This window comes from Platalea leucorodia, assembly GCF_965183815.1.
Source record: "Platalea leucorodia genome assembly, chromosome: 5".
NCBI lineage: Eukaryota > Metazoa > Chordata > Aves > Pelecaniformes > Threskiornithidae > Platalea > Platalea leucorodia.
In genome coordinates, this window is record NC_138827.1 from 10,236,084 (window position 1) to 10,251,260 (window position 15,177).

Below are 15,177 nucleotides of genomic sequence, written 5' to 3' on the forward strand. Positions count from 1 at the left end.
GGGAGGGCAACGGGTCGCCGCCTCCGTCGCCCACCGAAACGGGGGGACGGGGCCCAGCGGGGCGGAACCGCCGCAGGAAGGCGGGGAGCGGGGCCTCGGCGCGCTTCTTCCCGAAGGTAAAGCCAGGGGGCGGAGGGCGGGGAAGCCGGCGGGGAGGGGAGCGGCCGGAGGCCTGGGGGGGCTGGGCAACCCCCTCCGCCTCACGCGGTGGTTGCTCCCGGCTGCGGGGGCAGTGCCGTCCCGGCCGCCAGGGGGCAGAAGGGCGCCCGCGCCTGCAGCGCCCCCCAGCGGCCGGGCGGCTGCGGGCAGTGGCAGGGGGCGGCCAGCGCCATCTTAGCGCTGGCCCCAGCCCTGCGCGGCGCAGGGGAGGCGGGGGGCTGCCCAGCCCCACAGCCGCTCTCTGCTGCCTGGCCCCGGCCTTTGCCGGGGTAGGCCTGACCCCCAGAGCGAGGAACGTGCCTGGCTGGTGACACCCGCGGCGGCAGGCATGGCTGTGGGATGGCCCGGCTGCCGTGGAGAAGGTCCCGTGCGTAAGGAGCCCTGGACCTCTCACCTGGGCCTGCAGGTGCTGCCGGCCTGGAGCTGATGTCAGGGCGGTGTCCTCCCATCCCGTCCCCACCACAGAAACGGGAGAAGGCTCTGGGACAGACAGGGGCCCTTCCCCTGACCCTGTGCTCCTCTGCCCTCCTGCTGCCTGGGAGGCAGGAGGCCCCAAAGGCTGACCCACACACCATTCGGGGGAGTCTACTGTGTGCGGATTTGTTTCAAAACTCCCAAATCTGAAGGGGATTCACGCACTTGATTTCCAAAAACCAAATTTTTTCAATACATGCCCTCCTCTAGTTCTCAAATAGTGACTACAAATCGTATCTATCGACGTCTTGGGACTGAAGCATTTGGAAACTGAAGCAGAGGGTTCATGAAATGAGTTCTATTAGGTGACCCACAGAACAACGTAAGAAAGGGGGTAGGGAGGATTGTTTCTCTGCTAGCATTAATATTTATACCTGTTCTCAAGTTTGGGAACCATTCCAATGCTGGGAAATATTTCTATTCATGCATTCAGTTGCATTTGGGTCAAAGCCAAGGTATGAATAAGGTGCATAAATGCATACTGGGTTTTGTGTCCATGTTGTATTTCTGTATGCCTCTATATTATATAAGTAAGGCCACCCAAGGATAGCTGAGACTTCATTTTCCCTGCTAAATTTGTTGCACTGCATTAAAACCACTTTCTCTGCTTGTAACAGAGAACTAAACACAAAGGAGGAGAAAATGGTTCTAAATGTATAAAAGCATGAACTACAGGGTTGCACAAGATTAGAGACAAGTTCATATTGCTTTAGAGTTTACCTGGACACTGCATGCTTTTCAGGAGAAAGCCAAGAAATATGTAAAGCAATTTTTTTGTTTCCCCTCCTCTCCACGGTCTAAGTCAGCATTTCTGTTCTTCCTGAGGCTACTACATCACAGGAGGCACTCCCAGAGCAAGAGTCGGTATGTCCTACTAAAACCAGATAATGCCTCGACCACCTCCGACTAAGAGAATGAAAACTCTGTGATCGAAAGGGACTAGTTAAGAGTTTCCACTTTCATTTATTCAAATGAAGAGAATGTTGTAGAATCCAAATTTTCTGCAGTTTCACTTATTTGAAATCACATAGGAAAACCAGTGATAAAATCCAAGTTCTTGCTTTTACTATTTAATTATATTCTCTTTGCACGCTGTTTCCTTTTTCTGATCAAAAGACTGCTCCATATGTAAGAGAAAGCTTAAAAGAGAAAGCTTAAAAGAGATCCAAGTTCAGTCAGAAATCTGAGGCATGAATAGAATGGCAGAGGTCTCATCCCAGCTGATGAACAGTGTAAGTACAGACTCAAGAGAGGCTGGTTCAGAGGTGTCGATCGCTGTTTCAGATCAGGGTTTCAGATCACTTCAGTTTGCCAGCAGAAAGATACTGGCATGACAAAATCTAAACCCATGTGAAAGTCACCTTGCTTTCAGATATCGTTACTGAATAACTTGATGTAGTAACTTGGTTCTTTTTCACCGAATCTGCATAAATTTATGATTGCTGCTTGTAGATGGAAACAGTGAGAAATACTTGGAGTCAAATTAATCCTTGATGGAAATGTCTTGAACTTTACAGGCTCGTGTCACTGGTAGATATGAGGATGTAACACCATCATGGAAGAATATGATCTTTCATTTTAGTTTGTTTTTCACCATGTGGAGATGGAATATTTTAGCTGTGATTGAAGTTTTGCTATGATTTGGTTTTGGCTGAATCTTAAAAAAGTATGAATGTTCAATCAAGAATGAAAATCAAATGAAGTTTTCACTTTGCCAGGTACATACTGCAGCCACGTGTGGCCAATGTTTGCAAGGTACTAGCTGTCACAGGCCACTAAGTCGTTGATTTGAGTAAAAGAAGATAAAATTACTTTTGTGGAAACAGGATTTTGAAATTTGGTATCACTGGAAGGCATGTGACCTGCCCAGCTATCACAGCAATCTGTGGCCCCTTCTCCCTGTGCCACAGGAACTCGTTGTTTCAGTTGTTGTCCCTCAAGGAAATGATAGACCAAATTCATCGCTGCCTTAAGAACCGCAGACTTGCACAAAAGACGAACATGGATTACTGACCTCTAGTTGCTGTGGCTAGCTGTGAAAGGACTGATTGATTGATTATCTGTTGCATTAGCAGCAGGAGAGAGACTGCAGGTCACTCTTTAGCTAAGTGGTATAATTTAGCTCTTTAAAAAAAAAAGCCAGATATGCACAGTTTTTTGCATCTCTTTAAATAAACGTTACCCAAAGAGCGCATTTGAAAATACGAGATATAGGTTGTCATACAGGCTGTAGCTGATGATGTTCCATACTATAATGTTGATACACTATGCTTTTGAATTATGTCATTTATTTCCATAACAGAAATGTGATCATAGCTTGATTCAGAAGGCAATCGGCCCAGCAGTTTGTCATTATATCTTTAGGACTCCTTGCCGGTAGCAAACCAGCTGTCAAATAGAAGTTGTGTTGCTCCTAAATAAAACATTTTACATCTGAGAAGTTCAAAGCCGCTTTTTCAAATTACTTCACGCAGAGTTCTGTTGCCCACCATCTCCTCCCCTGAGCCAATATGGTTTCAGCATCAGCACTAAGTGTGTGTTCCTAATGCGTGCCCTAGTTAGCTGGGATGTAAAAGAAAAGATCTATTGTTTTAAAATATCCTTTATTTCCCCATGGGCTATTACTTTCACCCTTTTTTTCCTAAAATCTTCTATGTACTCGCTGCTGGCAGATTTTATGTTTAAAGAGAGTAGCTAATGCTTGACTTGAAAAGAAAAGGTGAAATAAAATAGACTTACAACTTGAGCAAAGGAGCTGTGCAGATAGGAGGAGAGTGCTGGACACGCATTCTTAGCCAAGCATCCCTTGCTGGGAAGCAGCTGTAATTTAGCTGCTCGTATATAAGTAGTCAGTCTCCGTGCAGCTTGCCTTCTGTCCTAACTTTGCTTTGACAGTGCACTGTTGGGGTCGCTTTACAGTGCAGTTGACAGATTCCTTTCCTTATCTTTATATAAATTTCTAATTTAAATTCTAAACAAACCTGCAAATAGCAAAAGACAAATGGTGTTTCACTGATTATTCAGATTATTGAACTTCTGGGTCAACCATATAAAAATCCAAAGGAATGTGTATGCGTTTCCTGAAAGAAAAACTTGTTATTACATTTTATAGTCTAAAGGATTATTTGTTTTAATTAACAATGAAAAAAGTCTACGTCTTCATCATGTAGTAACTCATTAACTGCTCAAGCCTCCTTTGCAAGTTTGGATACAATGGGATATTTCATGTGTTTGATCTGCATGCCGATAACAGGGGTTTGCATGTAGATCAAACAGAACGATACAACCCTGCATCGTCAGAACCCTGCCACAGCATCCAGCAAATGCTTCTTTGGAAGGCAACGCTTGGCTTCCCTCCAAAGGCTTAATTCTAACAATCATCAGCTCAAACCCAGCCTGCAACCTACCACTTCTCCCATTGATACCTTTGTGCGTACACACCTACCTTTGACCCTTCCTGGTTTGGTTTGTTGCAGTAAACACCTGAAATTTGCTCAGCTAATACAATAGCCCTGTACTTTTTGACAAAAACGCCTGTGGTTAACCTCTGTGGGCTGTATTCTGCAATGAAATGAAGGGTGGTAGAAGTTAAACAATGGGTGTGACTACCACAAGATGAGTGTTAGTGGGAAAGTGGTGTAACATCCACTTAGCATTCCAGAGATGTGAAATATAATTATGATTTAAATGCCAAAGATGTAAGTTGCAAGATGAGTAACTACAAGGACATGAAAGCCTCCCTTATCTTGCTTTCTGTCCCACTCAGAATCATTTTGCACACCCACAAAACTAATAAAACTAGTGTCACTTGATGAAATTACACCTGATACATGACTTGTACCGTCACTTACATTTCTGTCGGTGTGGGCTCTGTTTATACCAAAGAAAAAAATTCTGATCTCATTTACAACATTTTAAATTGGAAGTCATTTTCCTCTTGGTGGAATTATTCCCTATTTACACTCCCACTCAGATCAGAATCTGACCCAGGCTTTGAATTTTGTCCTATTTGCTCTCATCCTTTCCCGTGATAGACGGGGTCCTCTATCGGTGAAGGGCCCCTCACACCGTCATTTATGTATCTTTGCAGAAATGGTTTGTGAGCAGGTCTGTAATGCTAGAAATCATTGACTAAATGAGCCACAGGAGCAGCTGGTTACTGAGTATATATGAAAAGCTGCTTAATGTCTTTTGCATCATTTAGCATATGTGGGAAGGAGAGCAATAATGCAGAAGTGCAGTCCATGCCTAGATGAGGGGGGCTACATAGTTCTGTATCAGTTCCAACACTGAGAAATTAAAGAAGGAAAAAATAAGTTCTAGGTGGGGGAGCGGAAGCAGCTAGCGGGGAAAAAAAATTGTTGGTTCTAAACTTTTAAACCAAATCTTTATAAACAGATTCTCGGTATGTTTAAAATCCAAAAGCGACAGGTGTGCTTACAGCTCTACAGCTCTGAGCAAAAGGCACGCACTGTCCCAAGCTGTGGCCTTGGAAAGTGTCCCATGCGTAGATCAGAATTTAAACCTGTATTTTAACCATTTTTTTCCCATGACATTATTCCTCTTATTTTCTTTATGGATTACATGAAAACCTAAGCTGAAGCTTTCTAGTGCAGTACTACCTTTTATTAGCTGTCAGCAGGGAACAAAGAGCATTACCAGCTCCACCAGAGGTGACACCTTCAAATAAAAGCCGAGGGGTGAGGCCAGGAGGGGCCCTAGGTGAGGATATGATTTGGGACTCAGCTTGTGCTAGGTCAGCCCTTGTAATTGAACTGTTTATTTTCTGTACAAAATATGCACTTGACAGAGGGAAGCAATGGTTTTTCAGATACACGTACATGCGTAGCTTCGTATATGACTAATTTTATTGCCTGAAATGGAGCTGTAGAGTGGATAAAGTGAAGCATTTATTCCATAGTGTTTGACGAGCTGGGAATACCTGGCTATTTTATTGTGGCTATTTGTTTCCTAGGAATACCATAAACTTTTACTAGAAATCATTTTTGTATCTGGGGAAAAAATATATGATTGGTTAAACGTTTTAAAATAGCAAAATAAAAATGGTCTCTCTTAAGAATCAGAGAAAAACTGTTTTATGCCTGTACTTCTTAAGATCCCTAACAGAGTTCATGAAGCAACAAAAAGCCTTTAGATGATAGCAACAGCTAAGACAAAAAAGGCTAGGATTTAACAGTTTGGGATTTTTTAGCAAAAAGAACTATGGGCCAAATCCTGTCTTCAGGTTAGCACCTGTCATTCTGACTTTGGTGAGGCAAAGACGGTGTGACTGCCTGAAGCCCCAGGAGGACCGTACTGCAGTATTAGCGGAGGTCGGCTGCTGTGGTGGAGGCAGTCGCTTGAGAACGGCACGGCCTGAGAAGACTTTGGTTGCAAACCCTCCTCTGCTACCCACAGTAACAGGAATTGCCACAGACTGCAAGGAGATGAGTGGTAGCCACGTTGCCAAACCGCCCGCAGTAGTTGGGGTGCAGGCATTTGGAAGCAGCTTTTCCTCCGTCACCGAGGGAGAGCGTGCTCCTCCAGAGGGCAGGTCAGGCTCTCCGAATTACCCTGCTCCAAAGTGTCCTCCGGAGGAGCTATTCCCAGCGCACAGCTCTGATTTCAGGGTAGATTCAGCCACGGTAGCTAGAGCTCCAGGCTGGCAAATGGATCCTGAGACAGTCAGATAATGTCCTGTCCCTGACGCTTGTTCCTCATTGCATCCATACGCTTACTTTGCAGTGCCGCTGCATCTTCCTTTTGGACAGTAAGGCGTCCCTAAAGCAGAAGTCATTGTTTCTGTGAATCTAATCCATGTCAGAAGTGCTGTTATTCCAGCAGTGGGTTTGTCTCGGGGATGGTTGTGGTCTGGGATGAAATAGTGCCACCACTTACATGATAAAATACTCATCTACATAGAATAAGAATAGGATTTCAGTCTTGATTTCTGACCAAGATTCTTATCGCACCTGGAAGCTGATTCAGTGGGCTCAGCAGGTACACAGCTCTCTGAAAATCAAGACATTCAGGACTTTCCTAAATCCAAAGTTAAGTCTGCCTCTCCTGCAGTGCTTAGATAAAATAGCTTTCATCACCTTTTCATCACATCAAACCCCAGCTGAATCATTCCTACATATTGTCATGGTATCACAAATAAGCCGCTCAGCCTCTGAAACCTATACTGGTTTTCAGCAATATCGTGGTGGTTTTATCAGGTATTTTATTCACAGATTTCAAGGTGCTTTTGCAAAGATAGGGTCAGCATTGGTATGACAATTCCACAGGAAGGGGGACGCTCAGAGTTTCGGTGACTTGCCCAATGTTTGCAGTTGCAAAATAGCAGTGAAACACAACCCGGGCAGTCTTGTACCAGGCTTGTGATTCAGCAGAGCACTAAAGCAAGTGCTTAACTTTGAGCAAGTTTGACTGGAGACAAATTTAAGTATCAGTTTAAATACTTTTCTGGACTGGGTCTTCAGCTTTCAACAGCTAATTATTGTTTACAGCCATTTCAGTTCTTTTCATATAGCTCAGCATATCTTTAGATGGTGGAAATATTTTTAAACTAATTCAATTGTCTGAAAAACTGTACTGCTTCCTGGCCTTTTAGCAACTCAAATGTTCATGGGGTTTTGTCTTGTTTTTTCAGATGACACCGGTTACTCGACAAGAAGTTCTTGGCCTTTACCGCAAGATATTCCGAATAGCCAAAAAATGGCAATCGGCATCAGGGCAGATAGAAGAAACTATTAAAGAGAAAGAGTACATTAAAAACGAAGCCAAAACATTATTCCGAAAAAACAAAAATGTAAGTGGGTGTGCTTACAGTTTTGAATTTCTGAATGATTCTCCTCTTGCTCTTGGCACTGTCTCAGTGATTGGATGCTAAGATACCAATATAAGAGTTGATTTCCCAAAATTTCATTCACCTTAAATGCTAGTATATTCAAGTTATAGTTTAAATTTCACCCTGAAATAGTAATAAGAAAACTCAAACCATTTCAGCCCTTTATTAACTACTGTAGAAGTCTAAAAGGTCTAAAGCGTTCACTAAAAACATGCCAAGAAAAAATTAAATTCCAAAGATACTGCCTAAGTAATTGAAGCAGCTTTTTATCTTTTAGAAAGCTAGCTAAGTGTATCATTACTCATGCAATGGCAAAGAGCTCAGTAGCTTCTTATTCTTCTTTTTTTTCTTTTCAAAGCAACAATTATTGGCACTTCTTTTAAAAGCACCACTTTAATTTTTTTCTTAAGGAAGAAATTTCAAACCCCTTTTGAAAGGGGTGATACACACTCCACAGTAATCAAAGGTCCTTCTTGTAATTCAAGATCACAATACTTATTTATATCCCGTTTTGGCCTGGGACTAAATTGAGGTAATGCAAAATCAAAAAATGAATTTAAGTCACAATTTACACCGCATTTCTGACTTCAAAGGGAGTTTCTGGATAGGATGATAACAGAATGTAGACCAAGGATTCTCTTCCCTTTCTCCTCTAGCTACCTTGCAGAGTGACGAATAGGTGAGTGTTTTTTTCATGGATGCATTAGTAGTTTACATGTGTATTGTCGTTTTACACAGAAAGTACCATGTTTGGGTAAAATCCTCCTTCTATAGCCTCAGTCGTGACAGCGTCTGGGCCTTAATATCCAGCGCCATCAAGCCCAGAACTGTTGAGTCAAGGCAAATACTAATGTTACCTTTTATGGATGTGAAAAATGCAATCATTGTATCCTTGGGATTGCCAAAAAAAAGCTAAAGAAAGTCATGTGGCAGTGCATCATTTATGCTGGAGCTTCCAATTGCTAATTGCTGTACTTGTACAAAACGTTTGTATGATCTTAGGTAACGGATCCAAAGTTGATTAAGCAGTGTATAGAAGAATGTGAGGCAAGAATAGAAATTGGACTTCACTATAACATCCCCTACCCGAGACCTGTGAGTATAAATCTAGTCACAAAGTCTTCAGCTATACCCACTTAGCTCTCACTGGACAATAAAACTGTAAGTTCACATCACTGTCACCACACTGCATTTTTAGATAAGCCAGTATTTAAATGCTATGCTAAATCAGATAAGCCAAATAAGCCAAATGTATCTTGAAATGTTCTCCATTTATTTCACTGTAAATTGGCTAATTTCTTCTCAAAATGAGTCAAAGCATAAATGGAGTTGCATGAGCTAAACTCCCAAGGCCTGTGAATATTTAGGCAGCCTTGACCGACCAAGGAATCATACTATGTGAAAAAGACAGTAACGGAATCAAATCTGTTAATCTTTCCACATGATAAAAGAGAATAAGAGAATAAAAATACTTAATTACATCTGCCATAGATACAATAATTTTCATAGCCTACATTACTGGTAACTCTTCTCCTGGTCATAAATCAGGTCTTATAAAACACCTGTCTATGCTGCTGCTGCTTTTCCCCTGTTCCTAGAGAAAAACATGTCCAAGAGTACCGAAATGCTGGAAGTCGCAGCAATGTCTTCTGTTGCACCATTCAGTATAGTTTCCTCACTGCCCGGTCACTTCTGTCTCTAGTACTTTATGCTGCCTCCCACAGAGACTTCCTCTCTACTCCTGCTGATTAGTTTACATTTTCACATCTATAGTTTCCTGATCAAGGCAGCCATGGTCAAAATTAAATTGTATCTTCATCAGATGCTTGCCTAGAATATGGTCACTGATAGCATCTGTTTCGCATATAGCTTTTTCTTTTTCTCCAGTATACAGAATAACAATGCACATCTGGCAAGCAATGCTCCTAGAAATGGGCTTAAAATGTATGCTCTGCAGTGGCTTCAAAATCCCAAAGGATCAGTCCTAGATCAGCTCTCTCACACAAACTGGATGATCATTATTTTTCAGATTCTAGAAATGTCTATTGCTGCTTTAGTCACTGCTTTTACTACTATTTGCACCTAAACAGCTATCTTACAAGATGACAGCCTCAGCAACAATAACATCTGACTGCTAACACCTACATTTTTCAGTCACTTAGGGGGGGATATAACTGCATGACTCCCACTAACAGTCTTATGAAATATAAAGACTTTGTCAATCAAAGGAAGAGCCTGTCACCTATTGCTCTTCTGCTTGTGGAGTCAATGACACTGATTGTGCATTTTAATATGGTATATATAATCATACAATAAGAAGGCAGTCTTTCAATACATACAGTTTGGGGTTATTGTGTGACTTGTTAGCTAGGTATGAATTAAGCACACATTGCTTGAAGAAATCTACTCAGGAATTTTTAGGGTTTTCTAGGTCTTACTGTTCTTGAACATTGTCAGCGGTCCTATTTCAACAAGTATTTTATCATTACAGTCTGATATCAAGATACAAAACAAGGTTACTAAAGCCTAAAATATATCGGATTTTAATAAACACAACATTTAGGGTCTGAAAGTTACACCACTAACCACTTCTCAGAAAGCGCTCCTCCTAGAAATCTACTAACCTGGTCTGAGATGGTACAGTTGCCCTCTCCAAAGTGTGAAGAAATTATTTGAGTCTGTATATATGCCTTCTTTTTCTTGTAGCTTCTCAATTTGCACCTAACCTGTGGGATTTTCTTTTCCAGATCCATCTGCCTCCTATGGGTCTTGCCCATAAACAAGGCCGTATGTTGCGACACCAGGAAAAGTTAAGGAAGATTTCTAAGCCAATATACCTGAAATCCCATGATGAAGTTTCATAACCCATCATTTAAGCTGTGATGTGTAAGCACATCGTTTAAGCGGTGGACTGTAATCCAGGTGATTTGTGTGCACAACTGTGAATGAAGCTGTTTTGGTCACTTGCTCACACATTTCCTGAGGCCAAAGAGCTAACTGATACATTGCATATGATGGATAAGGTTGGTCTAGTATTTATTACATTTCAACCACTCACTCATCAATAAAGGTAACACTTCTGAAGGAGTGAGGTGTGATACGAAGATTACTTTGACATCAGGACAAATTACAGCAAGTTTTCAAACTCTGTTAGTCTATAGCAGGGTTCTCTGGTGGTTTGAAGATTATACATGCTCAATTGTGATTCAAGGCAGTGCCTTGTGTAAGGGTCAGCAAAAATCAAGAAAGTCCAGGAGAATCAAGCAGACACAGTGCCTCCAGAGTTTCCGAATGCAAGTGGGAATACAGTGACTGCATCACGCAGCAGCATTCCTTCTTCTCCTGTCCCTGCTCTGCCTGTTGCCCCTGGAGAAATGTTCCAGTTTCATAGTGTCCTTATAGTGAAGTATTGTTGCTAAATGGACAGTAGCAAAGAGACACCAGAAATGCCACCACTCCTCCTTTTTCCTCTTTGCAAGCTGCAGAGGAGTGGCCTCTATGTCAGCTTTTCTTTCCCCTTTCCTTTGGAGAGGGTGTGGATGTGAAATGCAAAGTTTGGAATGCCATTACACAACTCGGAGTAAAACATTCCAGTGTTGGGTTCCCCAGGTTCCCACGTATGGACTGACTGAAAACTCTCCCTTCGGGGTATCACTGGGAGCAAGCTTAAGATGCTTTGGGTGTTTCCACTGTGCATTTTTACATGGTTAGCTTTGCAACATAATCAGCACACTGGCTTTCTCAACAATCATTTTAGTGTTAGGTTTTAACTCTTCCATTATGGACAGAACTCCAACTTTATTAAAAGAAAGTATCTGCAACTATCTCTTCAGTCTCTTAAGTTCGAGGGGTATTTCTGTTTTGTAGGTGCCTCGTGAATGGAAGTGAAAAGAAATTAATTTCCCCCTCATTGGCCACCAATTGTTTTGGCTCCTTTTGAGTCCTCTGGCTTTACCAGGCTGTTCACAAATTCTCTTCAGGAAAGTTAGTGGAGCCTTCTGTCCTTCAGGCTAGTAGTACCAATGAGACCAAGCTGTGGACAAGAGCCACACTGTACGTACGCACAGCCCACAGCTGCTTGAAGGACAGAGGGTGTAAGCAGTGACCTATTCCAACCAGAAGTTAACGGTGGCAAAAAAGCAAATTTGAAAAATGCAGTGTGTATTATTTCCTATTAAAGTGGGCAAAACCAATGAAATCTCATCTTCTGAGCTCTGCAACTCATCCTAAACTCTCCAAGCCCTAATAGACAATGGCAAAGAAATATTCTTGTCTACCTTAAAAATAAGTTAAAACTGGTCATGTGCAGACCAGAATGACAGTTTGTCCCCCAAGAATGTAGTTGTAAGAGTGAAAAAAATACAAGCGGATGAGAAAATACAAGGAAACAATGAGAACAGCGAGTCAGCATGACAGGTACTGGCTAGCCCCATTTCTCACTACCCTTTATGGCTCCAGTCCACCAAGGTATCTATTGCTATATAATTATTTCCTGGGAATGCCTCACGTGGGAAGTAACATGTAAAATGCCATTGTTCTGCCTGTCAGTGGGAGCTTTGCAAATTTACTGCTGCCAGGAAGACACAAAACAAAACTCCTTTAGCCTAGGAAAAGGGGGTTGGAATAAAGACGGTACAAAATAACATGATTATACACACTGCTTAATCCTTCATTGAAAGAAGTCCAAATACAGTCTTTTCCTATCCTCATTCTGATACACCAGTGTAGAGATGTGTCAACTGAGCCACCCCAAAATGTGCAGAGACAAGGGTTTTGAATGGAGGCTTAGGCTCATTCTTTGTCATTAAACTATCATTTGAATCTTTTTAATTGTTAAAATTCATGTGACTAATGAAGGTACTGATGCTGTGACTCATCAGGTGAATAAACAGCTATGTAAATGAACAGTCTAAATTTACTGTCTGTATTAATAGTCAGAACTCTTTCCTGAGCACATACCGTAAGATTTAGATTATTTCAAAAGAACATCCCTAAAATTCCAGAAGGTTTACACCAAATTGAAATAACAATATGAGTTTGAGTTTATTTCTGAAGGGAAGCATAAATACGCAATTTTAAAAAGGCTCAAGTAGCCTTAAGTAACTCAAATGAGTAGCCACTTGCTTAACTGAAAAGCCAGGAAGTTGAACTGCAGTAACAGCATCACGTTATTTGAGATGCTTTAAACGCCCATTAATTTTTCAAAATAAGTGTTTGAGAAATTTTTAACTAGTGCCTGTTCCTTATTATTTTCCAGTACCAGAAGGCAAAGACTGAAATTTGTTAAAACCTCAGGCTGTTCAGCTAAAGGAAGGATTAGATCAGCTCTTTTGTCCAGTCTGGAGAGCAAAACCCTTCTTTCACAGCTTAAGTTAAACTCTGTATGGAAAAGAGAATCTGCCTTAAACAGAGCCCTTTGGTTTTGGAGGTCAAACTGGCAAATTACCATTTTGAGGGAGTTTCATTAAAAAATTTCATCTGCAACTCAGTCCAGCAGGTAGGCAGATGTCTCAACTGGTAGTCATTGTATTAAATTCCAACGACCGTATAACTTCCGTCAAGAAGTATCCCAGCAATGGTGCAATATGTCATTCCTACACATCATTAATTTTACTTGCAAAAAGATGTTGTCCAAAAACGCCTCTGTGTTCTCAAGAGTTTGTAATGCACTGGATTCAATCAGTCAGTATATACTCTGTCCCGTACTTCCTCAACTTTCTCTTACTCCCCTTCCAGTAAATACTGTCTCTTTCCAATTTATCACACTAGTCAGGAGATGCTTTATAATAATTTAGAATAAAAAGATGACATGAATTTTATATTCTTTAGAAATAAAAATCCTGAGTCAGTTGCATAAACTCCTGCAAGCTAACTGGTAGGCAGTGCAGCAGTAATTTCTTGGCATGGTATCTGGCCTTGAATATCTAAATAACACCTCCTCTCTGGCAATTCTGTCCCTAACTCCATCATTAGTAAGGTTGTAATTTATGAAGCCCTGTGCTTATGAAACCAAAATTAACACTAACAGCAGCAAGCACACAATCATGTAAGAAGAGAGACTTGGCACCTGCTTACTGAATGTACCCCCTCAGTGTTGCCTAGGGGTGAGGAAACGCTCATTAAGTCGCAGCAGTGACCCAATCTATTCCAAGGGAAGTATCACAGAACTGAAACAGGTTAAGACAGATTAGGGTATCTATCTGATCTATCTGCCTACTAATACAACTTTGTTCTTGTAATGCTTTTTAGATCTGGATAAAATAAGGCAACCTGGACCTCACTCTCTTGGGGCCCTACTATGTATCCACCAGAAATTATGTCAGTAACATACATCGTTTATCCACAGACAGAAGGGTCACTTATTTGATCATACCTATAAATTAATTTTCAAGAATGCTAATTACAGGAGAGACCTGCACCTTTCACTAATTTTCCTAATCCTATTAGGCAAAACATTCTAGCTTATAGGAACTCCTAAGTAGAAGAATTTGGGGCCTTTGTGTTGTCTTTTGCTTTTTCATTGTATAATTTTCCCTTTAACAGCCCAAAAGTATTAAAATCAACAGAGATAGTACTTTCTGTTTCTGAAATGGATTTTTGTACAGATAAGAGAAAGGTTTCCATCTCCTAAGAAAATGTACTAACCCTATCTGTCTTACAGCACACCTAACTGAAAATCTGTCTCTGCTATTTTTAAGGAAAAAATATGTCTTGCTCTGTAATGTCTGTATACTGCATTTTTTTCCATCTGCTTTGAGTTATTAGCAAGGCTGTGGATCTATGATTTGCAGTAATTACAGGTGTTTTCTGTGGTTTCTTTAATGAGAGTTTCTAATTAAAAAATGGAAATATTAAACCTGTAAAGCCAAGAATTCTAATACTACTATTAGAAGGTACTTCATTTGTCCAAAAATTTTGCACATTTTGATCATGTCCGACTAACAGCTGAGTTGCCTTTTTTTAATGCATCTCAGCCAAGAAAGGTTGTGAATTCCAATGTTTAGCCAGCTTGTCATTCTTCAGGAAGGTCTAAACAATGTCCAGGAAATAAGGCTGGGAAGCTCATTTCAAAGAACCACAGAAAAAACATCTCTAAGACAGATACCCCTCAACAGTAAATTCCGTTACTTTTTCTCTAATAGTAAGGGCAGCTCAGGAAATCACGTACTTCAGTAATCATCAACTAAAGCAACTCAGCCATGCCCGCTCCCTGGCAAAGGGGGCATAGCAACCAGCAGATGCATGAACCCTCTTTTACAGACTTCTCTCTTACCTATATATTTTGGTCACATCTACAAAAGCTTGAAATACATCTTTAATTGCATTCTAAGAGATGCCTTCATCTCAAATCTAAACATTAACACAGAAGAAGCTTTTAGAAAATCAACACAGTAACAAGGACATTGCACACAATGTAGTAGCAAAGCCGCTATATATTCACAAGAACCACAACTGTGTCATTTAATAAACTATCCATTAGTGTTTGTTCACAAAAAGGCATTAACAAGAAATCCACATGGCAAGCTATCCCACCGTATTTTCCAACAGTTTATAAGTAATTTATCTGCATATAACATAATTTAGCTAGCATATACTAGTGAATATGGCTTTTTATTTAAAATGGCTTAATTTAGAGGACTGTGTTTGCAAGACTAGCATTATCTGAAGGATGGAGGAACTCAATCCTCAAATTT

General features: G+C 41.1%; 1 protein-coding gene across 3 annotated transcripts; it reads left to right on the top strand.

The window, feature by feature from the left end:
* Positions 1-2: 2 nt before the first annotated feature.
* LYRM1 (LYR motif containing 1) lies at positions 3-14,185 on the top strand. Of its 3 annotated transcripts, none has more exons than XM_082313675.1 (4): positions 3-116; positions 7,286-7,444; positions 8,486-8,578; positions 10,231-14,185. In XM_082313675.1, the coding sequence occupies exons 2-4, from the start codon at positions 7,286-7,288 to the stop codon at positions 10,345-10,347; spliced, it is 369 nt and encodes a 122-aa protein (XP_082169801.1). In that variant the 5' UTR covers positions 3-116; the 3' UTR covers positions 10,348-14,185. The 3 variants fall into 3 exon arrangements, with proteins under 3 accessions (XP_082169801.1, XP_082169802.1, XP_082169803.1); XM_082313676.1 differs by having other exon boundaries at positions 8,486-8,644; positions 10,231-10,311; XM_082313677.1 differs by lacking the exon at positions 8,486-8,578.
* Positions 14,186-15,177: the final 992 nt, after the last annotated feature.